A 27,835-nucleotide genomic window follows, 5' to 3' on the forward strand; every position below is an offset into this window, starting at 1 on the left:
TGCACACTCCCCAGATGAGGCTGGAGAGGCAGAGTTGGAGGAACACAGTCTCCGACCAATCCTGTTCTTCCCTTGAAATGAAAACCAGAACGGCACTACGAGGTCACTGTTGGCTTCCCAACTGCCAGAATCCCACAGGACAGTTCTCCTGAGCACCCTGGTCTCGGGCACAGCAAGGCTGACTTGCCTCGCTTGCTGTCATCACGATAGAGAACAGGCAACACAAAAGCCGCCTGAGAAAGAGCCTGGACAAGGCTGGATGCAGAACTCCTAAAACTTTATTTGGTTAAGGTCAGCAGAACCGGGAGGTGGCTCAGAGGGATGGAGCACATGTAACTGCTGAGCACCTCACAAAACCCAAACGAGTAAGATACACAGACTTTTTAAAAAGGGCTGGAGATGCAGTTTCTGGCAGCACATGGACTTTGCAGGTACGCAGCCCTAGATCCTACCCCAGCGCAAAAACAAACCTCAAACTACAACAAAGTGGACAAACTACCTACTAGAAAGCCAACACTTGGGGGACCGGAGAGCAGGTACACAGCCAACCTGGGTTCGGTCCCTGGTACTCCACATGCTCGCCTGAACATGCCAAGACTGATCCTGGAGTGCAGAGCCGGGAGTAAGCCCTGAGCATCGCTTGGTGTAGCCCCAAACTGGGGGGCGGGGGGAAGCGGAGAACAAGCCAACATTCGAAGCAGTCCTCTCCTGCTGCAGATCTGAGTCCCCAGCACGGCTAAGAGGGTCCTGGAGTCCCAGGCAGCCCAGGCAAGGGGAACACTAAGGCAGCGGGCCGGCCTTTGGGCGACTTTCCGAGTGTGTCTATGTGTCCTGCTCCCCTCAGAGCCTGGACAGTGGCGCAGGGAGACAGTCTCCTTCAGTTACGGGCACGGCGTCCTTCCAGTCCCTCAGTAATGGGGTCCTGGAAACGAAGCCGCTCCCCCAAGTTGAGGCTCTCCGGATTCTCTGCACCAGCGCTGTGCGCAGGGGGGATCTGGTGCTGGGGTGCAGGGTGGGGGGCTGTGGGCAGTGGCCCCTTGTTCTTCCTCCTGCTGGGCAGAGGGTGAGTAGGAGAGGATGGTGAAGCCCTTCTTCAGCAGGGCGACGTCGGCGGGGACCAGTTCCGCACTGTACCCTGCGGAGGGGCTTTCCAGAACACTCAGCTTCCACTTGTGCGCATCAAATTCCTGGGGCGTGTCTTTGAGCCTCATCAAACACACCTCAGCAGGCTCCAGCAGCACAGTCCAGCTTTGGGCTTGGGTCCTCTGGACCCACCCTGGCCTCATCTTACGGAAGTAGACGGACTGGCTGCAGGTTACCAGGGAGAAGAGCTGCAGGTCCAGCAGCCAGGCCTCAGCCTCACCAGGCTCCATGGCCTGGCTGGAGCCCAGTTCCAACAGCATGGACTCTCCGGGATCACGGTCTCCTCGGAAAAACCCCAGCCAAGCAGTGGGGGAGACCGGCCAGTGCGGGCAGACGGGCAGCATGCCCAGTCTCCAGGGAAGGCCCTGGGTCCAGTCAGCGTCCTCGGGGCCCAGCTCCAGCGGGGTGGCATCCTGAGGCTCCAGCTCGGTCGGCACGAAGAAATGCTCGGGGCTCTCCTGCTCCAGGCCCGCGAGGGTGGACGCCAGGAGGCCTGGGCCCCAGCCCTGCGAGCCCGCCTGTGCAGGCTGCCCCCAGCTGGGCATCATCCCCAGGGCCGCCGCCTGCTCGGCCCCGCCCCACTCAGGAGACCCTGGCTCCGGGTCCCAGTCGTCCTCGTCCCAGTCATCCGCCTCCAGCGAGTCCCGGAACTCCAGGAAGGCGGCCTTGAAGCAGGTGAAGCATACCTTCAGCTGGGCCCCGTGCTGGAACTGGTACAGCCAGAAGGCGTGCAGGTAGGACACGCCCTCCCGGCTGTGCCGCGCGCTCACCGGGGGGCACATGGCGCGCCCAGGGTCCGCAGAAGGCAACGAGGGGCCCGAGGGCGGGAGCGCGCAGACTCGGGCTGGGCGCGCACCGGGTCCGGCTTCACCGGGGACCTGCAGTCTGGAAAGGCTGCGCTTCCAGAACCTTCTTCAGCATGCCGTCACTGGTCTCCGGGAGCTGCGAGACAACAGTGAAGGGCGACGATGGGCTGGGGGAGGGAGGCGGGCGGAGCAGTGACGGTGGGGAGGGGCCACAGGGCATGGGGGCGGGGACCCGGGGGGAGAGGCGGAGAGTGGGGGAGGGGCAGGCGCCCCCACCCCGGGGGCCCAGGGAAGGGGCTCGGGTGGGCTCCGGGGTGGGAGCGCGGGGAGGGGCCGGGTGTGGCGGGGTCCCCAGGGGAAGGAGGGTGGGCTGCGGGAGGCAGGGGGACACGGGAGGGGCCGGGCGGCGGCGGTTAGGGCAGGAAGGCCACGGGGCAGCCGGCCCGACGCGGCCCAACGGAACCGGGCGGAAACTCACGGAACCCGGCCGACCCTCCGAGAGCCTGGAGGCCCCTGACGCCCGCGGCCATGACACCACGTCAGCGTGTGACCAGGCCGACGCGCCTCACGGCCGCCTTCCCTCAGCCACCGGCGGGCTCTGGGCGCATTTGCATAGACCCCTTCCCATGGTGCCCTGGGCGCATTTGCATAGACCCCTTCCCATGGTGCCCTGGGCGCGTTTGCATATATTCCTTCAAATGGTGCTCTGGGTATATTTGCATCGACCCCTTCCCATGGTGCTCTGGGTATATTTGCATCGAACCCTTCCCATGGTGCTCTGGGTACATTTGCATCGAACCCTTCCCATGGTGCTCTGGGTACATTTGCATCGAACCCTTCCCATGGTGCCCTGGACTTATTTGCATAGACCCCTTCCCATGGTGCCCTGGGTGCATTTGCATAGACCCCTTCCCATGGTGCCCTGGGTGTATTAGCATAGACCCCTTCCCATGGTGCCCTGGGATATTTGCATATATTCCTTCAAATGGTGCTCTGGGTATATTTGCATCGACCCCTTCCCATGGTGCTCTGGGTACATTTGCATCGAACCCTTCCTATGGTGCTCTGGGATATTTGCATATATTCCTTCAAATGGTGCTCTGGGTATATTTGCATCGACCCCTTCCCATGGTGCTCTGGGTACATTTGCATCGAACCCTTCCTATGGTGCTCTGGGTACATTTGCATCGAACCCTTCCCATGGTGCCCTGGGTGTATTAGCATAGACCCCTTCCCATGGTGCCCTGGGTGCGTTTGCATATGTTCTTTCCCATGGTGCCCTGGGATATTTGCATATATTCCTTCAAATGGTGCTCTGGGTATATTTGCATCGACCCCTTCCCATGGTGCTCTGGGTACATTTGCATCGAACCCTTCCCATGGTGCCCTGGACTTATTCGCATAGACCCCTTCCCATGGTGCCCTTGGCGCATTTGCATAGACCCCTTCCCATGGTGCCCTGGGTGTATTAGCATAGACCCCTTCCCATGGTGCCCTGGGCGCGTTTGCATATATTCTTTCCCATGGTGCCCTGGGACATTTGCATATATTCCTTCAAATGGTGCTCTGGGTATATTTGCATCGACCCCTTCCCATGGTGCTCTGGGTACATTTTCATCGAACCCTTCCCATGGTGCCCTGGACTTATTTGCATAGACCCCTTCCCATGATGCCCTGGGCGCGTTTGCACAGACCTCCTTTCCATGGTGCCCTGGACATATTTGCATAGATCCCGTAGATCCCCTTCCCATGGTGCTCTGGGCATATTTGCATGTATCCTTTACCATGGTCCCCTGGGCATATTTGCATATATTGGTTTCTGGGCCTGTTTACATATATCCCTTCCCATGGAGTTCTGGGTACACTTGCACATATCCCTTCAAACGGTGTCCTAGACATATTTGCACATATCCCTTCCTGCAGGAAAAATGACCTGGCACCACGCTGAACCCGGTGCCCTGGGTATATTTGCATATTGCTGGCCATGGTGCCCTAGGCATATTTGCATATAACTTTTTTTTTGGTTGGCTTTTTGGGCCACACCTGGCGATGCACAGGGGTTTACTCCTGGCTCTGCATTCAGGAATTACTCCTGGAGGTGCTCAGCGGACCATGTGGGATCCTGGGATTCGAACCCGGGTCAGCCTATACAAGGCAAATGCCCTACCTGCTGTGCTATCGCTCCAGCCCCTGCATATAACTCTTACCATGGTGCCCTGTACATGTTTGCATATATCCCTTCCCATGGTGGCCGGCTAAGTTTGCATCTACCTCTTCCCACTTCTGCACGATGTCCTTGGACTGTTTGCGCATCTCCCACGAGCTCCCATGTGGCTCCCTACCCTGCCCCATTGGACCTTCCTCCATATGCGGGAGCAGATCTGGGCCACATCCTAAGGGTTGTGCAGCACGGGGCTCAGAACTAGGTTCCTGGCTAGTCTGCTGTGACAAACCTTGCCCGGAGGTGTGCCTTGGAGGGTTTGAGGGGTGGGATGAGCAGGGAATGTATGGAAATATCTTGTGAAACCAAAATTACTAAAATAGGGGCCGGAGCGATAGCACAGCGGGTAGGGCGTTTGCCTTGCATGCGGCCGACCCGGGTTCGATCCCCGGCATCCCATATGGTCCCCCAAGCACCGCCAGGAGTAATTCCTGAGTGCAGAGCCAGGAGTAACCCCTGAGCATCGCTGGGTGAGACCCAAAAAGAAAACAAACAAAAAAAATAAATAAAAAACAAAATTACTAAAATAATCTATTCTATTTTCAAAAATCGTTTTCTTAATATGACTTAAAGGGGGGAAATGACTAAAGAATAAAAGGAGGGGATGTGGTGGGGAGTGATGGGAGAGAAACTGGGGACACTGGTGCTGGGAAATGTACACTGGTGGAGGGATGGGTGTTGGAACATTATGACTGAAACCTAATCTTCAGCAGCCTTGTAGGGGGCTGTTTCGTAATGATTCAATTAAAAAAATCTTTTTTTTTTTTTTTTTTTGCTTTTTGGGTCACACCCGGCGATGCACAAGGGTCACTCCTGGCTCATGCACTCAGGAATTATTCCTGGCGATATGAGATGCTGGAATTCAAACCCAGGTCGGCTGCGTGCAAGGCAAATGCCCTACCCGCTGTGCTATCACTCCAGCCCCTCAATAAAAAAATATTTTAAAAAAATGTATAAAAGGAAGGGCTGAATCCATTGTACAGTGGGAAAGGCACTTGCCTTGCACCCCACAGACCCAGATTTGATTCCCAGCACTTCACAGGGTCCCCCAGACTCCACCAGGAATGATCTTGAGCAGAGCCAGGAGCAAGCCCTGAACACCGCCAGATGAGTCACATCTCTATTTTTCTTAGCCCTCCCCCCCCGCCACAGCACCAGCATTGGGGAGAATTCTCCTTTTGCTTCTAGAGCCACTGCAGTTCCAGGTGTCCACGCACTGCACTCTGGCACCCTGCTGGGCCATGGCAACACCCACCAGCATCCTTGCAACCCTCTGTAGGACACCTCTCTGGATCACCTCACTCCAGGGCCCCTGGACACAGCATTCACAGCCCTTCCCTCAGCCCCGTCCTGCCAACACCACCGTGGATGCATGCCAGGCCTCGAAGGCATCAGCAAGGAAACTCCGAAGGCCGCACATGGAGGGTTGGCTTAAGGAGAAGCAGGTGCGAATGCTCGAACTTCTTTTAGTTTCTCTGCATTTCCGCTGTAAATCAGGGCTTGCTAGGCTGGCCTGATGCTCTGGCATTTGGGCAGCTCATGAGCATGACTTCCCTCCTCTGGGCACCCTGGCTGTGGCCCTGTGCCAATCATCACGTCTCTAGCTCTGTCTCAGACCTGGGGCTGTGGGGGACATCGGTCGACCCCCCAGGCTCCGTGCTCAGCAGGACACGAGGCACCAGGGTCGGAGCTGGGGCTCCCACTAGTGAAAGCTGCACCAGGTGCCAACCTCGTTCCCTTCAAGGAAGGCCACTAGAGACCAGCCTGCCGGGTGTGGAGGAGTTCGCAAAGTCGCGCCTACACTGTGGAGGGGCAGGTGCCAGTAGCCTCCTCCATGGGCAGGCTTTGCCCCCATGTCCCCCTGGGGCTGGTCTGGACTCTGGGGGAGTGCCCTGGCCAACTTCTCCCCTTAACCTCCCACGTATTGGAAGGACAGAGATAGGACACCCTTGATACCCTAAAACCCTAAAGTTGGGTTTGGCGAGACATCTGGAAAGATAGCGAGGCAGCCCGTGCCCGTGGAAACTTGTCGTGGAGGGAAGTACGCTGTCCTCCGGCAGGACACTGGCAGCTGCTGCGGGAGGGGTGGGTGCGCCCGCCAGCGGCATTTCCTGGGCGAGGAACGGAGGAGGCCTCCCTGCCACCAGGGGCCAGTACTGGTGGCTCACCTCTGGCTTTTCCGCTAAACCTCTCTGTAATGCTCAGTAGTATCACGGATGTGGGGGACCTCAGGGGACGCCCTGCTGCCCTCTGGTACCCGAGTCTGAGCTTTTCAAAGGACACAGGCTTCCTGCAGTTCTGAGCCACATGGAGCTGAGGAGCCCGGTCCAGGTCAGGCTGTAGCTTATTTCCACCCCAGCAGCTCTGGGTACCACCACTGAGACCTTCACTCATCGTTCTCGGGCGTATGGTGTGTCCATGAAATAAACTGTAGGTGGACTCACGTGCATGCAAGGAGTGGAATCTAGACGTAGTATGTACATGGAATAGCAATGTGTGTCCATGAAGTCAGTGTGTACCTGGGTCGGTGTGCGTTCATGGACTCAGGTGCATACATGGATTCGGCTGCATGCACTGGCTCAGGTGGTACAGGAATTGAGGTGTGTATATAGGCACAGGTGTGTACATGGACTCACATGTGTGCAGGACTCAGGTGCATACACAAACCCAGGGACCAGGTATGTGCCTGGCTTCCCTCCCACGGGCTATGTGATGCCATCCACGCTGTGACTATGCTGTGGAGTAGTCAGGGATAATGTCTGCCGCTACTAGGGGCTTTTGGGGGTCCCCAATTTCGAGAGCATACGCACTCCCGCCTCCCGCAGAGATGTGCGCTCTGGGTACAGACTCGGTGTGTTTGCCTGTGAGCACTGTCAGGTTCAGCGTGGTGCCAGGTCATTTTTCCTCGTCCCCCGCCCCCCCGCTCTGCCCTGATAGCAGCTCTGCTGTGTGAGTGGCCATGCCACTCACCTCCCTGTGGACGGCAAGAACCTGTTTCATAGCCACAGAATTCCCTGCATGAGATGTTCTGTTCAGATCATAGTGGTGCTTCTTTGTATAGTGAATTTTTCATCCATTAATTCCTACTTCTTTCCCCTCTTAGTTGATGTCTCTGCCCCTCCCCTTGTCCCCTCTGTTGCTTTTGCAGGCAGGAAGTGGGGTCTCACACGCAGGCTGTGATCCTCCCATTCAGCTGTGCCTGCAGAGCTCACCTGCCAGGGGGCGTACTTCCCGGCCATGCTGCTCATGCCTCCTTTCAGTTGCCAGGCATGGTGTTGCAACCTTTTTCATTAAAACAAAAAAAAATTGTTTTTGCTTTGTTTGTGCCGAGGGCTCGGCAGGCTGCTGGTGTTGCCCATGGTGCTGGCCATCCCACTCGCCCTCTGTGGCCAGAAGTCTGCCCCTGCCGGTCTCACACACCAGCTCGCCTGCCTGTAGCTGTGCTCAGTGCCTGCCTGGTGGGCCAGCCTCATGAGCTCAGCCTGCTGAGCCCAGCCTGCTCACTGGTGGATCTCCAGGGGCTGGGTCTGCCCTCCTGGCTGGGGCAGCTCCTGGCCCCTTCATCAGCTGCTGGCCACATGTCATGTCTGTGCTCCCTGAAGCCCCTTTATACCCCGCTCACCCAGGCCTTTGGCCACACCGCCTGCACTCAGCAGCCAAGAAGTCACCTAGAGCACCGTGTTCCAAATCCGTAGGGGCTGTATTCATGGAGCCCGGCCCCGACTGATCACGTGGCTCAGTCCTCCAGAACGCGCTCCCCATCACGCGCTTCAGCAGCCACCCCACCCCCAGCTTGTCCCTGAGTTCACATAAGGCTCCAGAATGTGGTGGGATCTTCACTCCCCACAGTTGTGGCACTGTGCCCCGATACTGCAGCTCTGCCCTTGGCAGGAAGCACAGCTGCTCAGACCCGGTGGCCGGCATGCAGACACAGTCCCCTACCCACACCGAGCACAGAAGCACCGCTGCCTGCTTAGGTCCCTGTGACGTCCGGGCAAAAACCCCTGGACCGACACACAGGCCCCCACCCCAGCCTCACCTGCCCGTGAACTCAGCCAGGCTCCACGTGTGGGCCATTGGCTCCCGTGTCTGCTCTCTGTGGCTGGCTGTGCCATCCACGAAGGAGAAGACTCTCACTTGTAGCCACAGGCCTTTATTTTTCTGGCCAAGTATCTCTGGGAGAGGGGTGGGAGGTGGAAGGCCCCTCACCTGGCGAGCAGTGGGTGCTGCGTGCCCACCAGGATGCCAGGACCTCGGCTCAGGGTCTTGGAGACTGGGATTGCAGGAGAAAAGCATCGGGAGGCTTTTCCTCTGCCACCTGGAGACTGGGTGTGGCTCAGGGGTGGGAGGGACCTTGAGTCAACCAGGAATGTCCCCAAGGCTTGATGTGCCCCAGGGCCTTACATCTTTACCAAGGGCTGGGAGAAAGCGGGTGTGTGGGGGTGGGGGGTGGCGGGGAGAGGGCCTGCAGTGGAACAAAGTCAGTGGCATGGAGGGTCTCTCTCCCGCGGCTGCGGTCGGCTCTGGTGCAGCAGGGAACCTGAGAGGGGCCTGGCCCACACACGCCTGCAGCCCTGGAGGCTCCTCCAGGGGGCCCGGGGCCTCTCTGGGGCAGGGGCCCCTCTGTTCTGAGGTATCTGCAGGAAGGTGGAGGAACCGAAGTGGCTGAGCGTCCCCACTCCTCTGCCCTCTGCCAGGAACGGCAGCAGGGCCGGGCGGCACGGCCAGGCCTGGCTGGATCGAGGCCCGAGGGGGCTGGGGTAGACATGGGACTTCTACCAGGGTCCCAGGACAGCAGTCAAGAACGCTGGCAGGCACAGGCCGCCCACCCCGCGGCAGGCCCTCAGGCAGGTCCTGCACCGGAGGTCTCCAGGGCGCCCCCACCAGCTAGGCACCTTGACCGAAGGCCGGGTCCGATATGCCATGGTCGGGGTTGCAGGAGAAGGCGATGGTGATGGCGTAGCGGGTGCCCCAGCGCACCTTCTCCACCCGGTGCAGGTTCTCAGAGCCTGAGGTGAAGAAGGAGACACGGCCTGCGCGGGGGAGGGGGGGGGCGGCGTGTCACCCACCGGGGGCGGCGCGGGGTCCTGGCGACCACCCCCCACGCCCGGACACGACCTACCAGCTCTGGGCTCCACGGTTCTGTTGGCCCCGTCCTCCATGAACACGAAGCGGCCTCCGCCAAAGTCATCCAGGTAGTCAGAGAGGTAGAGCAGCGACGTGTAATCAAAGGAGCCGTAAGTCACCTGTGGGCAAGTGTCAGACACGGTCCAGGGCCCTGGCCGCGGGTTGCGCCAGGACCGAGGCCCCGCCCACGAGTAGCATAGCCCCGCCCACCCCAGAACATGACCCCGCCCGTACGAGTATAACTCCGCCCACCCTGGAACGTGGCCCCGCCCACCCTGGAACGTGGTCAGCCAGTGGGAGTATAGCCTCGCCCACCCTGGAACGTGACCCTACCCACGCAGGGCTGTGTCCCGCCCACAAGCAAGTGCCCCGCCCACGGCAGAGCCCCTCCCCACTCACCTTGTCCACGTGCGCGTGCCAGTACTCGTCATGCGCAGTCTGGGCCCCTGTGCTGTTGATACGGGAGAAGAACGTGGGTTTCGTCAGGTGCAGCGCGGAGGCGCTGATGCCGAAAGCCTGGGCGATGGCGAGCTGCACCTTGCGCCGCACATCCCTGCAGGGAGAACCGGTGTCACCCTGCAGGACAGTGGCCGTATGGGACAAATGGCACACACAGAAGCGCAGACACCACATGCAGGGCAGGAGCTCAGGGGCAGGCGGAGCCCAGAGAGCCTGGAGGAAGGAGCTGTCCCTTCGGGGAGACACAGCTCTCCTGGCAGACACGCCGGCACTGCCCTGGAGGTGGCCACGCACTCAGCTGTGCCGGTAGCTGCCTGCCGTCAGCATCTCCTCACCCCTGGTGGGAATGACCAGGGAGGGTTTACTGCCCCTGGGGTACAGCGGGAAGGGCGTTTGCCTTGCATGTGGCTGACCTGCGTTCAACTCCTGGCATCCTGTATGGCCCCCCACGCCCGCTGGGGTGATCCCTTAGCACAGAGACAGTAGGACACCCACAGCAGCCCTGGCTGACAGAGGGCTGAGGACAGCGCCGAGTGGCCTTGAGGTATGGCTCCCTCTGTGCTGTCCCCACAGATACAAATGCTTCTGCTCAGCAGGGTCCACTTCCCAGATGCCCACCTGCCTCCCAAGAGCAGGTGAAAGTGACTGACTGGGAGAGCTGAGTGCACAAGGACAGTGGGGGAGGAGGAGAGAGGAGGAGGGGCACGGGGTGGGGAGAGTGTGAGGATAGTGGACAGTAGGGGAGTGGATGAAGGGAGGGGTGGACATGGACAGGCGGTGTCCAGTGTGGGCAGGCAAGTGCAGTGGCGGGACGATAGGACTCCTCTGTGGTGGGGGGGTCTGGGCTCCCCTGCAGCTGTCTGGCTGCAGTGCCCGGGGCCTGCCGGCTCACCGGTAGAGCTGAAAGTCCTCTTCAGAGAAGATGTTCTGGATCTGGTCTCCGAAGTATCTGGAAAATAGGCGGAGCTGTCACTCGCCTCCCCTGAGCCTGTCCTACCACCTCCCCCTGGACCTCCCAGAGGGGTTCCTCTGTCCATCGCTCCAAGCCTGCCACCCCACCTCCCGTCAGGGTCCCAGCCTGGCCGCCTTGTCCCTGCCTCCTCCTCACAGTCCGCCGCCATCTCCCTTCTTCCTGTACTCCTCCTCCTGCCCCGTCCTCTGCCTGGCCCTGTGCTCCTCTACTTTCCTCTTTTTTTTTTTGCTTTTGGGCAACACCTGGTGGTGCTTAGGAGACCATATGGGGTGCTGGGGATCAAACTCGGGTCGTCTGTGTGCAAGACAAGCACACTCTGCCCTCCCCACCCTCCCCCTGCTTTACTGGGAAGGCCCCCCGGGTGACTGGCTACTACCAGAGCTGGGGCACGGGTTCGGCCCTGAGGAGTGGCCGAGACAAGGGCCGTACCTGGTATACCTGGTTCTCGCTGCCCCGCTGGCTGTGTCACCCCGGCCAGCTTGAAATTGCCCGGACCCAGGACACTCAGTGCTCCTTGCAGAGGAGAGGCGGGCCGCGGGCTCTCACCTGTACAGGTTCACAAAGTGCTTCCCGACCGACAGGGCACCCGAGTGCAGGTCCAGGATGGACGCCTGCAAAACATGGGCAGGGCCACAGCGCCTGGAGAGGGAGGCCAGCGACAGTCTCCACTTCTCCATGCCAGGTGACCGTCATCTCTGTGCACACCCGCTCCCCCTACACTCACCCAACCATCAGCCCTGCGTGCACCCTGCACACACCTGCTCCCCAGACACTCACCCCACCGTCAGATCCTCCCAGGGCCAGCCCCTTCTCAGCGATGCTGCAGGGAAGGGCACGAAGTCAGAGCAGAGCTCTAGCACCTTCTAGAACAATCCTGACAGGTGCAACCAGCTCTGCCCAGGCAGTAGGAAGGACCCATGGCATTTGTGACAGGAACGTTCAGACAGGAGTGAGGGCAGCGCCTTGGTCTGGCTCCCAGTAGCCACCAGGGGCACGGCCCTGTCCTCTCCAGACTCCACTACCCTTGGGTCCCCCTGGGGTCAGGGTCTATCACCACCCGGAGGGGGCTGGCGGGGGGATCCTCCCAGTGGCGGGGACTCCGCTCTGACGGTCTCTGAAGATAGGGGCCTGAGGAGGCGGGAGGCAAGGTGCAGTGGCCCTGGAGCTCCCGGCAGCTCCGAGGTGCCTGAAGGACCAGGCTGCTTCCTGGGAGAGGACCCCACGTCCAGCCAGGGCCCTGTGCTCTGGGAACGGGCCCACCCCTCAGTCGCGCATACCTGCGGATGCGCTGGGCTTCCTCCCTGGAGATGACGGCATCAGAGACACCCCGGCCACACTTCCTTGGGGAGCAGCCTGGCCAGGAAGAGCCAGGGTGACATGGGGCCCCTGCTCAGGGACAAAGCATCTGGGGGAGGCCTTGGGACGGATGTGGCTAACAGGACAGGAACCCCAAGGAGGTGGCAGGACCCCCAGCACCCTTGGGTGACAGATGTATGCCCGAGTCCTGAAAATTGGCCATAGGCCCAGCACTCTGCATGTCCCCCAACTCCCTCCTGGACTACAGGCAGATTCCCACCAGGGCTCACAGGGAGGACGGAGAAGCAGATGGGGGTCAGGGCTTAGATGACAGAAAGACGGGGACAAGCTGCGGTTGGCAGGGGGCAGGTTGATGGGGGCAGAGCCAGGGCAGGGGAGTGGAGACAGGGGCAGGGCTGGGAAGGCACCTAATTGAAGCATCACACACAACCTCAGCAGGCAACCAAATCTGGGGTCCAAATCAGCCCGGTTAATGCTGGTGCTTTTATTACCACAAGAGCAGCCTTTTTTTTTTTTTTTTTTGCTTTTTTGGGTCACACCTGGCAATGCACAGGGGTTACTCCTGGCTCTGCACTCAGGAATTACCCCTGGCTGTGCTCAGGGGACCATATGGGATGCTGGGATTTGAACCCGGGTTGGCCGCGTGCGAGGCAAACGCCCTACCCGCTGGGCTATCTCTCCAGTCCCAAGAGCAGCTTTTTGAAACAAGTCCCTGTACTCCAGAGAGGCCAGTGTGGGGTGGGGAATCAGAGCCTTGGGAGCTGAGTTTCCTCCCAAGGGGCCGAAGGGAGAGGGATTTGAGGGAAGGAGAACAGACCCCCAGGTGCTGACCCTTCAGGTACTCATTCATTCCCAGGAGCTGACCCTGCAGCAACTGACCTCCGGAGCGCTAAACCCCACAGATCTGACCTCCCTCCACCCTCAGTCCCCTCTTGGGTCACCCTGCAGCCCCCAATATGATACCAACTCCTCCCCTCGTGCCCTCGTTAGAGGGACCTCAGAATAGGGTACGGGTGGGGTTTCTAGTAGCAAGGTGCCCACACAGTGACCCTCTGGGGCTCTAGCAGCCTTTTCTGGTCCCCCTGCTTGACTTTCTTTCCCATGAGTCTGTGGGTAAGCTGTCTCTTCTGTCAGAGGGGACACTGTGTGGTGGGTGCGCCCTTGGCTCCTCCATGCCCTCCACTCTGGGCCTGCATCCCCCACAAGCCCGGGGCAAAAAATGGCAGCGACCCAGACCTGCTCTGCAGTGACCCTGTGGCTCTTCCCAGGGTACCACGTACCTTCGAACCTGCGGTGGCTGTCGTAATCTTCAGAACAGGGAACCGTGAAGAATCTACCAGGCAGCACCTCGTTGCGGCCAGCCAGGACCTCAGTGACGCCCTCCTCACCCTGCTGGTGGTCCCAGAGCAGAAGCCCTGCAAGCCCAATACAGGCTCCCAGCACCGCGGCGGCACTCAGCCACTTTCTGCGCAGCTGCTTTGGCGTCCAGCCTCCCTTGTTGCTGAGGACAGAGGCACACATGTCAGCCATCCATACTCACCTGCTCGGGGCCAGCTAGCTGCAGTGTCCTGCTGCACCATCTCAAAGCCACACTCCCAGGAACCTGTCTGGAACTAATCCAAGTCAAACCAACTAAAATCACAAGCCAGTCAAAAAGGAGACAGCATTAGGGCTGGAGGGACAGTGCAGTGGTGAGGGCTCTTGCTTGGAACGTGGCCAACCTGGGTTTGATATCTATGGGCACCACATATGGTATCCTGAGCACTGCCAGGAGGTACTCCTGAGTGTTCAGAGTCAGGTGTGGTCCCAAAACAACAGAAAAGAAGAACAGCACGTAGAAGCAGTGATCAGGTAAGACGTTTTCTGAGTTGAGTTTGCGTCCCACACCTGGGCTAGACCTCCAATACATTGAACCTTCCCCATTCCGTCCTACGGGTTGCAATTAGGGTCAACCAGGGAAGCCTCCCATTTTCCAGGCAGCTTGGCACCGCTGAGGATGTCACGCATGCTCCAGACACGGAGACACGCCCCTTCTAAAGTCAGGGCTGTGATAACAGGAGGAACAGCGCAGCATAGACAGGCAAGAGGAAAGTCAACTCGGTTTTCTGAATCCAAGGGTTCCCGCACAGCAAGTGGTCCCGGGCCACGCTCTTCCTGGCGCCCGGACCAGACACTGCCCAGGTACTCCGGACCCTCCAACGAGCCCCCGCCTGAGTCGAGGCCCCACCCACAGCCCCGCCCCTTTGCGCCCCGCCCAGAAGGCCCTGCATCTTGCCCCGCCCTCGTATTGGCCCCGCCCCAATCGCGCCCTGACCAGCCGCACCCACCCAGGCCCCTCCCCGGAGGCCCCGCCCTATTGCACTCACCCAGAAGGCCCGGGCCTCAGAGACCGGCCCCGTTTCGCCCTGATCCCAGAAGACCCTGCCCCCAAGAGGCCTCGCCCCGGGAGGCCCGCCCCCAGGCCCCGTCCCCCAAAAGCCCAGTCCCTAGGCCCCGCCCCCACCCTGCCCCCGGGAGGTCAGGCCCTAGGTCCCGCTCCGTCCAGTCCCGTAAGGCCCAGGCCCTGGCCGGCACGCCCCGCCTCCAGAGTGGTCCAGGTCCTAGGCCCCGCCCCGTCCCGGGAGGTCCAGGCCCTAGGCCCCGCCCCCAGCCCGCCCCGACCCCGGAAGGGCCCGGCCCCGCCTCTAGGCCCCGCCCCCGTCTCAGGCCCTGCTCCATTCCCGCCCAGCCCCATGGGAGGCCCAGACCCTAGGCTCCGCCCCCGGAAGACCCGGCCTAGGCCCCAGTCCCGGCCCGCCCCGCCCTCAGGGAGGTCCAAGCCCTACACCCGCCCCTGGCCCGCCCCGCTCCCAAGGAGGTCCACGCCCTAGTCCCCGCCCCCAGGAAGTTCAGGCCCTAGGCCCCGCCCCGCCTCGCCCCGGAAAGCTCAGTTCACGTTCCAGGCCCCGCCCCCGTGCCTTCCCGCCCCCGGAAGGCCCGGCCCGGCCCTAGGCCTCGCCCCCGCCCCGCCCCGGAATATCCCGGCCCCGCCCCATTCCCGCCCCGCCCCGCCCCGGGAGGCCCAGGCTCTAGGCTCCGCCCCCGGAAGACCCCGGCCCCGCCCGCCACACCCCGCAGGCCCGCGCCGCGCCCCCCGCGGCGGCCGCCGCCTCTTACCCCGCTGCCGGCTTCCTGCCGTGCCGCCTGCGCTCGGGCGCTCCCGCGCCGGCCTCGTGCGCCCTGGGCGGGCCCCTGCGCTGAGGCGCCATCGGCCGGGCTGTGCGGACGCGCCGGCGGGACGCGGGGACGCGAGCGACGCGCTCGGCGCTCGGCCGGGGGCTGCGCCAGGCGGCGGCAATCGAGGGCCGAGCTCGCGCGTCCTGCCTGGCGCCTGCGGAGCCGCGCCCACCCGGCCCGGGCCGGCGGAGCCGCGCGCAGTCGGGAGGCCGCGCCCCTCGGGGTCCCGGGCGCGAGCCTGTGCGGGGCGGACAGACCTCGCCGCCGGCCGGCCGGACGCCGCCTAGTTCCCACGCTGCCCTCGGGTGCGTTTGGGGGCGGGGGCGCGGGGCCTGCTTTGGCGTGCCCTCTCTCGCCTCAGAGAGACTCGTCTTCCCCCAGCCCGAATCACCCGAAACCCACAGAAACGTTTCGCGGAGCCTTAAAAAGTTTGGCTCCGCCCGTGGCCCGGACAGGGCGTCTGTGAGGCGGGCACTGCGCGGGGGGCGCAGGTCCCGGGCCCACGGCAGCCTTGTCTCCCCCTGCAGACCGCGTCGGAGCCCGGATCCTGCAGTGTGTCGGTCGCCCAGGATAGTGCCATGTCGGGCTGCTCACCCTTCAAGATGCGGCTCGTTCATCTGGACCTCAAGGGAGCCCCGCCCAAGGTGTCCTATCTCTCCGAGGTGCGCCGCTGCAGCGTGCTCAGACCCACCGCGGGACCCGGAGGGTGGCGCACAGCCCGCACCCACCACCGAAAGCAGGAAGGACCGCTTTGACCCGAGATTGTCCCTGACACAGTATGGTCCCCTGCTCCCCTCGTGCCTGCAGGAGCCCCTGGGAACGGGCGAGTGTCCGGGCCGGAGCAGACCGAGGGCCAGTGAGCACTCCTTAGGCTGAGACAAGGGCTCTGACAGCAACAAGAGAACTGCAAGGACAGGGTCAGGCACCCCGGCCCCAGACCCTGTTTTCTCAAGGGACCCTCTATCCCAGCCCACACTCTGGAGGGACCTTCTCTCCCACCCCAGCACTCTGGAGGGACCCTCGGCCCTGGAGGGACCCCTGGCCCTGGCCCCAGCACGACTCTCTGGAGGCATGCTTTGCAGGAACTCTCTGTCCTGGTGCATTTGGGTAAGGAGCTGCTCTCTGGCCAGGAGCCAGCTTCCGTCTCAGGCACTCTCCTGGCTGCTGTGCAGCGTTTCTGTTCTGCTGTCCCACACGCTGTACCAGGTGATGGTGGCACCCCTGGTCCATAGTGTACGTGCTCAGCTGGCCCCTTTCCCCCCAAGCTCCCCGTCTGCACGTCACTCCCTGACACGCCCCCTCTCCACAGGTCTTTCCGCTCTTCCAAGCTTTGGGCGCGAATGGGCTCCTCATCGAGTATGAGGACATGTTTCCCTACGACGGCCACCTGCAGCTGCTGAGGGCCAAGCATGCGTACAGGTACCGCCAAAGGGTGTCACCCCTCGTGTAGCTGTTTGGTTCTGAGGGCGGCATCCCAGCACAGGACCTCTGCATATAGGTGCCTCAATACAGATGTCCACTAGTGCGAGTAACCAGTATACATGTCTGTACAGGTGTCCCCATAATGGGTGTCTGCACAGGTGACCCCAGTATAGGTGTCTACACTGGCATCTCCTAGTATAGGTGTCTGTACAGGCGTTCAGTATAGGTGTCTGCACATCCATCCCCGGTATGGGTGTCTGCACAGGTGACCCCAGTATAGGTGTCTGCACTGGTGTCTCCCAGTATGTGTCTGCACAGGTGACCCCAGTATGGGTGTCTGCACTGGTGTCTCCCAGTATGTGTCTGCACAGGCATGCCAGTATGGGTGTCTGCACAGGTGACCCCAGTGTAGGTGTCTACACTGGCATCTCCTAGTATAGGTGTCTGTACAGGCGTTCAGTATAGGTGTCTGCACATCGTCCCCAGCATGGGTGTCTGCACAGGTGACCCCAGTATAGGTGCCTGCACTGGTGTCTCCCAGTATGTGTCTGCACAGGCGTCCCAGTATGGGTGTCTGCACAGGTGACCCCAGTATGGGTGTATGCACAGGTGTCTCCCAGTATGTGTCTGCATAGGTGTCCCAAATATGGGTTGTCTGCACAGGTGTCCACCAGTATGGGTGTCTGCACAGGGTCCCCCGTGTGGGTGTCTACACAGGTGTCCCCCATATAGATGTCTGCACAGGCGTCCCCTGTATGGGTGTCTGCATAGGCATCCCCATGTGGGTGTCTACACAGGTGTCCCCAATATGGGAGTCTACACAGGCGTCCCCCAGTATGGGTGTCTGCACAGTTTTCCCCAGCATAGGTGTCTGCACTGGTGTCCCCCGAGTGGGTGTCTGTACCAGCGTTCTCCAGCACGGGCGTCTGTGTACAGGCATCCCCTCGGCCGGTGTCTGCCCCAGTGTCCCTGTGCACAGGAGATGCAGTAACCAAGCCTGCATGTCCGTGGGCTGTGCATGGTGGGTGTTCACTCTTTCCTCCTCTTTGGCTGTGTTCCCTGTCTGCAGCAGATGGATTGTGTTTGAAGCTCCTGTGAAGCTTGGCTAAGCATACTTGTCACTGACCCGAGACGTACAGGTGTCTTGAGGCACTGGCCTTGCACATAGCTGGCGTGGCTTTGATTCCCGGCACTGCATAACATCCCCCGAAGTGCTTCTAGAGGCCACTCCCGGGCACAGAGCCAGGAAGCCCCTGAGCACCACGGGTGTGGCCCCCCCCACCAGAAAACAAAAAAGGCAAAACAGTTGAGGATAGAGAACTTCGTGTAGTTGATACCCTTCCAGAACCGACTAACTGGGCTGGAGCTGTAGTACTGACTGCAAAGCCAGGAGTAACCCCCAAGCACTGCCAGTTATGGCCCCAAAAAGCAAAAAACCAAAACACAACAAACCCAAACCTAAAATCGACTGACTACCACAGGTGTGCTACAGGGCTGGGAAAGGACTTGAAGGGGGGTGTGCATGAGAGTTTGATCCCTGGCACACTGCCTGGGGCCAAGCCACACAGGTGGGCCAACTACCCTGGGAGTGAGCACCAGGGAGCCTGCTCCCTAAAGGACATTCCAAAGGCAGGTGTAACGTGGCCATGGCTCCTCTTTGACGCTTGGTCACCAGGCACTGGGGTGTGGGTGACCTAGGCGTTCTGTGCATACTCCGCTCTCCCACTCCCTCCTCTGCTGCCCCCAGCCCACTCCCCGCAGCTACTGGGCCTAGAAGCTGCCAGTGGGGTGCTGTCGACCCCTTTCTTTCTCCTGGTGATCACCAGGTGGTCCTCAGGGGTGGGCCCGGGTGTCTGATGTCACATGTGCTGGACAAAGCGTGTGTGTTCCAGCCATGCCCCACTTGTAGGTATGAGCCAGGACTCACCATGTCACATCACAGCACCTTCTTCTGTTTTCTGGAACCTTCTGAACATGTTTAGTTGTGGGCTGAATGCCCAACCTCTGGTACCTGGGCCTCTGGGGGGCGCTGTTCCCTGCCAACCCTGCACTATGAGTGCAGTGAGTGAAGGGACAGCAGAGGGGCCCATCAAAAATGGGAAGATGCCTGTGTGACTCTGTTTTGTTCATTTGTTTCTGTTTTGGGGCCAGACCTGGCAATGCCAATACTCAGGGCTTACTCCTGCTCTGTACTCATGAGTTACTCCTAGAGGTGTTTGGAGGACCAGATGAGTTGCCAGAGATCAAACCTGGGTGGGCCGCGTGCAAGGCAAACGTGCCTACTGGCTGTACTATCGCTCAGCCCCCTGAGGCTCTTCATTGTTGGTGACAAGCAATAGGCCCAGGTCCCTGAGAAGGAGGGGGAGGAGCAGGCATGACCCTCTCACTCAGGATGTCACTGTCCCCAGCCCCGCAGAAATTGGCGAGATTCTGCATCTGGCCACTCGGCACGGGCTGGAGGTCATACCCCTGGTGCAGACATTTGGCCACATGGAGGTGAGTGGGGAGTTGCTGCCCTGCTGACCCCCACCTGTGGGCGGGGCCTGGGCAGTGGGAGGTACGTGCGGGTGGGCTGGGCTTGTGGGTGGCCTGGAGCCCTGAACCTAGGGGTCTGGGGAGTGCTCAGTGGCTCTTGTTTCTTGTGATGAACAGCTCAGAGCAACCCCGTAGGCTTGGAGGGAGAGTCAGAGAAGGGAGTGGAGAGACCTGGCATCCGTCAGTTTGTGGGAGGGAAATGCTTGGAGGAGGGACCAGGGCAGAGGTGCTCAGGTGTGATTCCTGGCAGGGGTCGGGGCACCCTGTGTGGTGCCAGCATTGGAACAAGGGTCTGTGTGTGCAAGCAGGCTCCTCCCCTGTCCTCTCTGGCCCGAGCAGTCATCAAGGAAAGAAATGCTTCCTGCTTTCTCCCCCAAAGCCCCCTAGATGCAGTTTCCCATGCTCACATCTGGTCACCAAACAGCCTTCTTATGTCTATGGTGCCATGAGCTGCACACAGCTCTGCCTCCCCGCGGGCCTCTCTCTCTGTTCCCTCTGTGCCTGCTCCTTCCCGTTGCTGCCCACGTCCCCCCCACCTCGGCCATGTCTCTGCTGCCCACTTGCCCCTGTTCTGCCCAGAGGCCGAGTCTGTCTCTCTGCCTTCTCCCTGCCTACTCCTCCAGGGCTGTCTGGGGTGACTCCCTCGGGTGGAGTTGCCGCACCCCCCCCAGCAGCTCTTCTGCACAAGCTGCTTCTCTGGCTCCCAGTTCTGGAAGGCAGCGTCTGAGCCAGACGTTCCCAGGCTTCCTTGGTTCACTTCTGGGAAGCTCCCTTTTATTCGTTGGGGTTAGGTGTTGGGGTCACACCTGGTAGTGCTCAGGGCTTGCTGCCAGCTCAGAGCTCGGGACAGCACCTTCCCTGCTGTCCGGTCCCTGTATATGCAGCCGACAGGTCCTGCGCCTTCTGCCACCCTTTTTCTGTATTCAGATTGGATGCTTCCTTTGTGGGGCCGGAGTGATAGTGGGTAGGGCGCTCACCGTGCATGCAGCAAACCCAGGTCTGATCCCTGGCATCCCATATGGCCTCTCGAGCACCACCAGAAGTTGTATCCTGAGCCCAGAGCCAGGTGTGGCCCCCAAACAAAACAAAATCATTGTGGGCCTGTTTCCCCAATCCCACTACTTTCTTCTGACCTTTCAAATCTCCCAACCCCACTGGATGGATTTTTATTTTTGTCTTATTGTACAGAGTTTCCCTTAATTCTTGGAACACACACACACACACACACGTACAAACATGCACAAACTGAGGGTGCTGGAATAAGAGGACACATGGCAGACCCGATTCAATCCCCAGCACCCCATATGGTCCCTGGGGCTTACCAGGAGTGCGAGGAGTGAGCTCTGATTGCAGCTGGTGTGACCCCAAAACAGACAAGGAATCTTGATCATAGTCTTGTTTATGATCAAGATTCCTTTGAAAACTTCCCAGGAGAGTCACCAGCTGGGTCCCGTGAGCACCCGTGTGCAGGGACTCCCTTCTCCCGGGCCGGGCTTCACTCCTAGTTGCTGTGTGCCCCGACAGTTGGGCCCTCGCAGCAGACCGGCCTGTGGGGGCGGTAGAGTCTGGATCTCTGCTGCCTTGGGTGCCTGAGGCTCTGGGGGCGCCCGGTAGACTTCAGCACGCCCTTGTGCCTCCCACCTGCCCTCCAGCCCCCCCGAGGGACCACTGAGGAGCTGAGCAGGGGGTTGGCTGCTTCTGCCTGTGTGTTGGGGGGCACCACAGTCAACCGTGGGTGGTGGCAGGGGCAGCCCAGCGAGGAGCTGCAGGAAGCCTGCTGTCCCCCGTAGCTGCTCTTCTGAATGTCCCGGCCAGCCCCTGGTGTCCTGAGGTGGCTTGGCTGCGCGGCGCCATGGAGCTCCGTTCCCTCCGCAGTTCGTGCTGAAGCACAGGGCTCTGGCGCACCTCCGGGAAGTGCCGCTGTTCCCCAACACCTTGAACCCCCACGAGGCCGAGGCCCTGGCACTGGTGGCTGCCATGGTACAGCAGGTGCTGCAGCTGCACCCGGACGCCCGCTGGCTCCACCTGGGCTGTGACGAGGTGGGTGCCTGGTGGGTCCCGCCCTCTGCCCTCCACTCCTGCTGCTTCTTTCCGGTTCTACCGTGTGGACATTTGTCCTCTCACGTGTAACCCGCCTCTTACGAGTTGCAGCTCTGGTCCCTGCCTGGCCCTGCTGGCCGGGGTTGGTACAGGGGCAGACGGGCCATGGCAGGGCGCTTGCTGGGCTCTGGTGTGCAGTGCCAGCCCCAAGGGGCACCTGGGGTGCACACGGGTGGCAGCCCCGCAGGCCCTGAAGCCTTTGCTGGGAAGGACAGCCTTCCTGGTGCTTTGCTGTAGGGCAGGCGGATGTGGCCCTAGGCTCCAGGGCCTCTGCCTGACCCGTAGGCAGCTTTGCTGTCCCGGGGTTTCTGCGGGCGTCCACTCACCTGCACCCCGGGCCTCCTGTCACCACATACGCACCCCGTCTCCCACAGGTGTACTACCTTGGGGAGGGCGAGGCCTCGAGGCGGTGGCTGCAGCAGGAACACAACAGCAAAACAAAGTTGTGCCTGTCCCACGTGAAGGCGGTGGCCAGCCACGTGCTGGCCCAGCACCCCACCACGACACCCCTCGTGTGGGACGACATGCTGCGGGACATCCCCGAGGGCCAGCTCTCAGGTGGGCATGCGTGGCCGCGGGAGGGGGAGCCTGAGCGGCAGCAAGTCTGGGCAGAGTGGCCCGAGGCACTCGGGAGCCCTGATCACACCTCCAGGGCGGCCAGGCGGGCAGCTCTGCCTCCCGGGCACAGGTGCGTGCAGGTGTGTCTGCCCGGGGCCTGCCACTCGCTGCCCTCCTGCCCCCAGCCTCCGGATTGCCGCAGCTGGTGGAGCCGGTGCTCTGGGACTACGGGGCCGACCTGGACGTCCACGCCAAGGGTCAGTCCTCAGGAAAGGCATGGAAAGGCTTGGCATCCCCCGGCCCCCACCCGGTAAGGCCCAGACGCAGCTGGGTGGCCCGTGTCGGAGGTGATACATCTCGTTGCTCTCCCGCAGCCCTTCTCGTGGAGAAGTACCGCAAGTGCGGCTTTGCCCGCCTGTGGGCCGCCAGCGCCTTCAAGGGGGCCACTGGGGCCAGCCAGACCCTGACCCCCATTGAGCATCACCTGAAGAACCACGTGCAGTGGCTGCAGGTGGCAGCCCACGTGCCTGCCCACGCACTGCAGGGCATCGTGCTGACGGGCTGGCAGAGGTAGGGCCCCATCCACAGGGTGTGTGTAGCCCCTTTCCTGGGGACAGTGGGCTCCCGGGGGGCTCCGGTGCAAGGAGCTGGTGCAGAAGGCTGCTCTGTGGAAGCTTCTGGAGAGTCCTTGTGCATAGGTGTGGGGCCGGAGCTGGGTCTCTCCCCGCATAGGTACGACCACTTCTCCGCGCTGTGTGAGCTCCTGCCTGTCGGCATCCCGTCTCTGGCCGTGTGTCTGCAGACACTCCTGCACGGTACGGGCTGCCAAGCGTTCCGGCCGCTGCCTGCCCAGGTCGGGCAGTAGGACATGCCCCCAACACAGTGGCCCCGAGTTCATCACAGCGGCAAATGCTGCTCGAGTCAGCCGGGGGAGGCCTCCAGGCCGGTCCCTGCAGGGCTGCCCTGTGCAGTGGGGCCGCGGGCACAGACCATACCTTGTGTGCCCAGTTCTTGTCATGCAGACCTGTGTCCACCCGGGCCACCTCTGGGGACAGCTGCAGTCCCAGGGGTCAGCAGTATGCAGGCACTCTCCCCCGTACTATCTCCCCGGCACGTTCTCCACTGAGCACTTCTGCTGAGAAACAGAACAGCTCAGGACTGCACAGAGTCCAGGCCTCTGACCGCTGTCTGGTGGTTTGCAGGGGGCTTTGCTGAAGATGCCAGAGCAAGAGTGGAGACCTTCCTCGGGACCCCAAGCCTGGAACTCACGGGCTTTGCAGGGTAACCTCCTTCTCCCACCCCCACCCGGCCCTGCGCCAGGCCATCCTCTCACGGGCGCCTCTCTGCAGGGAGGGGGCTGGCTCTTTCCCTGGCAGCGACATCTTGGCCCTCATCACCCAAGTGAGCCTCCACCTGTGCAGTTCCGTGGACGCCCTGCTGGAGAGGGACCGGTGAGCAGCGGGTGTCCGCACTGCATGAGGAGTTTCTGGGGGCACTCATTGTTTTGGGGCCACACTCAGCTCTGCTCAGGGGTCACTCCTGGGGACTGTCTGTGGAGCTGGGGATGGAGCCTTGCCCCCGTATCATCTCTCTGGCTCCAGCAACTTAATGTTAACGGCTTCCCTTGAGTCCAGTTGATGCATGCAAGGCTTTGGCTTTGCTGCCGAGGTACATCCCTGGTCCGAGCAGCTCTGAGGTGCTTAGCAGGACCAAGGCTACAAAGGTGCTACTTAAACCACTTCCCGCTCTCACACACCCGTGTTTGCCCCAGGTATGTGACGGGCTGGTTCAGTCCCTACCACCGCAGGCGGAAGCTCATCCACCCAGTCATGATCCGGCACATTCAGCCCCAGGCGCTCAGGTAGGCAGCCCCCGACCATCCCTCTGTGCCAGCTGTGCCAGCAGGCCAAGGCTTTCTATCACGGTCAACTCCGTTAGGGGCCCCGTGGCTGTCCTTGCAGAGAAGAGAGGGTGTTTGGAGTGGCTGGGCAGCTGTGGCCACGCCCTGCATGTCCAGGGGACAGTCCCAGCAGCCTGCCCTCCCCGAGACTCCGGGACTCCCCCACAGCCTGCTGGCCAGGTGGGAGGCCGTGGTGCAGGAGCTGGAGGCCGCCCTGCAGCGTGTCTTCTACCCGGATGCTGTGGAGGAGTGGCTGGAGGAGAACGTGCGGCCCAGTCTGCAGCGTTTGCAGGCACTTCTGCAAGACCTGGGGGAGGCTGCGGCACAGGGAGCAGATGCTGGGCCCTGAGGAAGAGGGCAGGACCCAGGGGCTGGCGCCACCCACGTCCCCCTCTCCCTCCTCTCAGCGTCGCAGCCCAGAAGCCAGCATTGCATTTTGTACTTTATTTTAGGGAAAAAGCATCGTACCTAACCATTCAAAACCTAATGTTGGAGTCCTTTTTTATGGTTTTATAGGGAAAATCCGTAAGGGGGATCGGGGCCAGGGTCACTTCTGCAGTGCTGGGCTTCTGGTTCAGTGCTGGATCCTGGACACCTGGGCGTCCCCAGGCAGACCTGGCAGAATCTTGGGGGCCACATGGTAGCCACGAGCTCTGCCACTTGAGCTCTTGCAGCCTATGTGGCATCAGAGTCCAGGCAGCCCCTGCCGCAGAGAGGGCGTTTCTCCTTCCAGAGCTCCACAGCCCCCCTCACTGGGGCAGCTGTGACAACACAGCCAGTGTCCCATGCCATGACTCACCAGGGTGACCGTCTCAAACACCAGGTCTTCGTGGGCACAGGCCAGAGAGATGTGTCAATAGGTGAGGCTGGAGAGCGGCCCTATCCCCAGTGCCCGGCTGCGGTGGTCTGTGGGCCGAGACCTGGGAAGCAGGTGCAGTACACAAAGCCCAAGGCAGTCGCCTTTTTCTCCCCAGACGTCCAGGGCCTGTGGCCTTTGTCCATCAGAGCAGATGCCACTAGGGAGAGCTGGTCCTGTGTCCTTTCAGAGGTTTGGGCCCCTGCACCCGAGAGGGGCCTGTCCCCGCTCACTCCTCACACAGCCCAGAGGCGGCAGGTCAGTCCAGTCTAGGCTTGCTTGGGGCAGGTCCTCAAGAGGAGTCCCAGGTGGCCCTCAGGACAGCTGGGCCAGGGCTCATGGTGTCAGCGCTGGTCTCCAGGACCTTCCGCTTCACTGTCACTGCTCTGGGACAGCTCCATGGGGCTCTCCAGGCGGTGCAGCTCCAGGAAGCTGACAATGAGCCTGGCGATGGCTTCCACATCACTGGGGCAACAGCACCCGAAGAGGCGGTTACTGCGACAGCCAGACGCTCTGCCCGAGCCCCACAGCCCACCCAGCCTCCGCCCGTACCTGCGATGGCCCATGACTGCGCTCTGCGTCAAGGGGTGGGAGAAGCCCGTGGCAAATCGCAGCACCACCACGTAGCCCTTCCCGAAGTAGCGCACCTTCTCCTCCTCCACGTTCACATCACGGATGTCATGGAGCAGGACCACCACTGGGGGCAGGGCCAGGTCAGAGCCTGCCCCTGCCCCTGCCCCAGGTGCCAGAGGCCCCGCCCACAGCTTACCCACCACAGCCTGCAGGCTGGGCTCATCCTTTCGTGTCCGCATCCAGCGGGCAAAAAGGGACAGAATGTTGGCACAGACCTTGCATGCTCACGTGCTGAGCATGCAACTGCCTGCCCAGTGGAGAAGTGCTGAGCTGGGGATGTCAGCCCATGCCCGCCCCGCTTGCTCCCTGGCCCTGCTCCTCACACGACCCCATGCCTCACCCTGGTCATGGCCTGCCCGGGAAAAGGTGAGCAGCTTCCTGTAGAGGCTGAACGTCTTCAGGACAACCTTCCCTGTGTTCTTGTTGAAGATGGCTTCCTGCAAAGCAGCCAGAAGGGGTCAGCTGACCACACACAGAAGTCCATCCAGGGAGGGGGGTCACACGCAACACCAGCCAACGCTTGGGCACCTCTGCCTTCCTTCCCATCTCAGGAAGAATCACTGGAGCCAACGCGTGCAACCTGCTACTCCAGCTCCAGGACGTTGGGCTCTGTCCCCTGTGCCAAGCAAAGGGCAGCACAGCAGTGCAGGCTCCCAGAAGGCAATAAGGGAAGTCAGGGGGGATGATGGCAGCAGCCGGGACCGGAGGGGAACCGGCGGGCAGACTGCAGCAGTGACGCCCGGAGAATGAAGGGCACGGACAGAAGTGTGGAGTCCCTAACAGGGAGAGCAGGGCGGGAAGCCTCAGCTCCAGGGCCGGTGGGGGTGCGGTGCGGGCACTGCCAGCTCACCTCCCAGTCCTCCAAGTTTTGCACCGCCACGAAAAGGCAGCCCATGACGTAGAAGAGCTTCCAGCCCAGACTGTCTGCAGAGAGCAAAGAGCCAGTGAGTGGCAGCCCCCGCATCCCACCGGGCCCACCCCCAGTAGAATCTGTGCCGGGCAGGCAGTGACCGCTAAGAGGGGCACGCGCACTCCGGAAGGGACCCACCCGGTGGGAGTGGGGGTCCCGAGGGCTGGGCCGGATGCTCACCACCGCTGTAGTAGGCAGCCGCCAGCCCGATGGACAGGATTCCTGCAGAGATGAGAGCGGGTCCGCGAGGCAGGCCGAGCCAGCGCCGCCGTGAGCCCCCGCTCTCGGCCGGCCCCTCTCCCGGCCTCTCCCGGGGCGCGCGCTCCCCTCGCTTACCGACCAGCAGGGACCAGGAGCGGGCGCCAGGTGCGCGCGTCAGGTGCAGGCAGGAGCCGGAGCGCGACTCCACCTGCATGTACATCCCGGAAGCGGCCGCACGCGCGGGGCTCACCAGCGCGCCGACTCCCGGGACTTGGCCAGCGCCGGCTTCCGGGTGGGGCTGGCTTCCGGGCTCGCGGGACACCGGCTTCCGGGTTGGGCGGAGCGGCGCTTCCGGGTGGGCCTGGCTTCCGGGCTCGATGGACCACCGGGTTTCGGGTTGGGCGGAGCGGCGCTTCCGGATGGGCCTGGCTTCCGGGCTCCATGGACCACCGGGTTCCGGGTTGGGCGGAGCGACGCTTCCGGGAAGGCCTGACTTCCGGGCGAGCAGGTGCGCCTCTGCTGGGTCCCTGGGACCCCTCGCGTCCCGGCCCAAAGGACAGCAGGCGGCCGTGCGCCCAGTCCCGTGCTGCGGGGCTCCCACCCAGCGGGGCAGTTCTGAGTGCGAGCACCCAGGGGCGCCCGCCTCGGCTCCCACCTCGCTCCGGGGCTGGCGCTGACGCCCACCGCGAGACACCCGGAGGCCCCTGGCGCTCCAGCCGGCCGGTGCCCCGCGTGAGCGTTCTCCCGTCTCTGGGGTCCCTGCTGAGCCCCGGTTGTAGTTGACGAGGAGGGGGTTCGCAGTGGTGCTGCGGGTCAGGCCCAGGGCTCCCACACTTGAAGCACGAGTCCCAGCTCTTAGAGTCATTTTTCTGCTCCCTCGTTAATAATTTTCATATTAGACGCACATGCCGCCCGATACTCTTGCGGGAAGAGCTGCACAACCCCCTTGGACATGGGCTCTGTTCTTTTCCTTTTGGAGAAGCCAGTTTTCTCTCCTGAGCGAGTATCTTGATCTCTCTCCTCCCCTCCCTTCATTTCCCCAATTGGCTTGTTTTGCTTTCAAAATTTTGCTTTTCATATTAAACTGTGAAATGAATGAGTCGTCTCTCTCTTGGTTAGACCTTGCCAAATACCTGCGGATTCTGTGCTGCTACCGAAGGGAGAGCGTGGAGCACTAGATGCAGGAGCTGCCAAAGCGGGGCTCTGTTGGTCCACGATTCCAGGTTCTTCAGTATTTTTAAGAATGAAGGGGGCTGGAGTGATCGCACAGCGGGTAGGGCGTTTGCCTTGCACGCAGCCGACCTGGATTTGAATCCCAGCATCCCATATGGTCTTCCGAGCACCGCTGGGAGTAATTCCTGAGTGCATGAGCCAGGAGTGACCCAAAAAGGAAAAAAAAAGAAGGGGCTGGGGGCTGGAGCCATAGCACAGTGGGTAGGGCAGTTGCCTTGCACGCGG

The 27,835-nt window shown here is 61.6% G+C and overlaps 4 protein-coding genes across 12 annotated transcripts; 1 reads left to right on the top strand and 3 right to left on the bottom strand.

The window, feature by feature from the left end:
• Positions 1 to 270: 270 nt before the first annotated feature.
• On the bottom strand, positions 271 to 2,083 carry TEX19 (testis expressed 19). Its single transcript, XM_004621123.2, has one exon. The coding sequence runs from the start codon at positions 1,923 to 1,925 to the stop codon at positions 909 to 911; it is 1,017 nt and encodes a 338-aa protein (XP_004621180.1). The 5' UTR covers positions 1,926 to 2,083; the 3' UTR covers positions 271 to 908.
• A 6,230-nt stretch (positions 2,084 to 8,313) lies between these two features.
• On the bottom strand, positions 8,314 to 15,423 carry OGFOD3 (2-oxoglutarate and iron dependent oxygenase domain containing 3). Of its 2 annotated transcripts, XM_055131361.1 has the most exons (9): positions 15,203 to 15,423; positions 13,327 to 13,547; positions 12,007 to 12,082; positions 11,507 to 11,549; positions 11,276 to 11,340; positions 10,649 to 10,705; positions 9,697 to 9,850; positions 9,293 to 9,416; positions 8,314 to 9,203 (listed from the first exon to the last, which is right to left on the bottom strand). In XM_055131361.1, exons 1-9 carry the CDS (start codon positions 15,292 to 15,294, stop codon positions 9,058 to 9,060), a joined length of 978 nt encoding a protein of 325 aa, XP_054987336.1. In that variant the 5' UTR covers positions 15,295 to 15,423; the 3' UTR covers positions 8,314 to 9,057. The 2 variants fall into 2 exon arrangements, with proteins under 2 accessions (XP_054987336.1, XP_054987337.1); XM_055131362.1 differs by lacking the exon at positions 12,007 to 12,082 and having other exon boundaries at positions 11,276 to 11,368.
• Positions 15,424 to 15,425: 2 nt separating this feature from the next.
• On the top strand, positions 15,426 to 24,299 carry HEXD (hexosaminidase D). Of its 7 annotated transcripts, none has more exons than XM_055131355.1 (13): positions 15,426 to 15,567; positions 15,790 to 15,924; positions 16,572 to 16,681; positions 19,093 to 19,180; positions 21,095 to 21,259; positions 21,694 to 21,877; positions 22,063 to 22,134; positions 22,252 to 22,447; positions 22,610 to 22,692; positions 23,080 to 23,158; positions 23,227 to 23,328; positions 23,649 to 23,738; positions 23,816 to 24,299. In XM_055131355.1, the coding sequence occupies exons 2-13, from the start codon at positions 15,841 to 15,843 to the stop codon at positions 24,291 to 24,293; spliced, it is 1,731 nt and encodes a 576-aa protein (XP_054987330.1). In that variant the 5' UTR covers positions 15,426 to 15,567; positions 15,790 to 15,840; the 3' UTR covers positions 24,294 to 24,299. The 7 variants fall into 7 exon arrangements, with proteins under 7 accessions (XP_054987330.1, XP_004621182.2, XP_054987328.1 ...); XM_004621125.2 differs by having other exon boundaries at positions 23,946 to 24,259; XM_055131353.1 differs by lacking the exons at positions 15,426 to 15,567; positions 15,790 to 15,924 and adding an exon at positions 16,016 to 16,468.
• On the bottom strand, positions 24,207 to 27,404 carry LOC101556935 (uncharacterized). 2 transcript variants are annotated; one of them, XM_055131360.1, is made up of 6 exons: positions 26,513 to 27,404; positions 26,315 to 26,398; positions 26,117 to 26,190; positions 25,607 to 25,703; positions 25,186 to 25,330; positions 24,207 to 25,098 (listed from the first exon to the last, which is right to left on the bottom strand). In XM_055131360.1, the coding sequence occupies exons 1-6, from the start codon at positions 27,240 to 27,242 to the stop codon at positions 24,978 to 24,980; spliced, it is 1,251 nt and encodes a 416-aa protein (XP_054987335.1). In that variant the 5' UTR covers positions 27,243 to 27,404; the 3' UTR covers positions 24,207 to 24,977. The 2 variants fall into 2 exon arrangements, with proteins under 2 accessions (XP_054987335.1, XP_004621183.2); XM_004621126.2 differs by having other exon boundaries at positions 26,357 to 26,398; positions 26,513 to 27,398.
• Between the last annotated feature and the right edge of the window lie 431 nt (positions 27,405 to 27,835).

Source organism: Sorex araneus, chromosome 3 (assembly GCF_027595985.1).
Source record: "Sorex araneus isolate mSorAra2 chromosome 3, mSorAra2.pri, whole genome shotgun sequence".
Taxonomy (NCBI): Eukaryota; Metazoa; Chordata; class Mammalia; order Eulipotyphla; family Soricidae; genus Sorex; species Sorex araneus.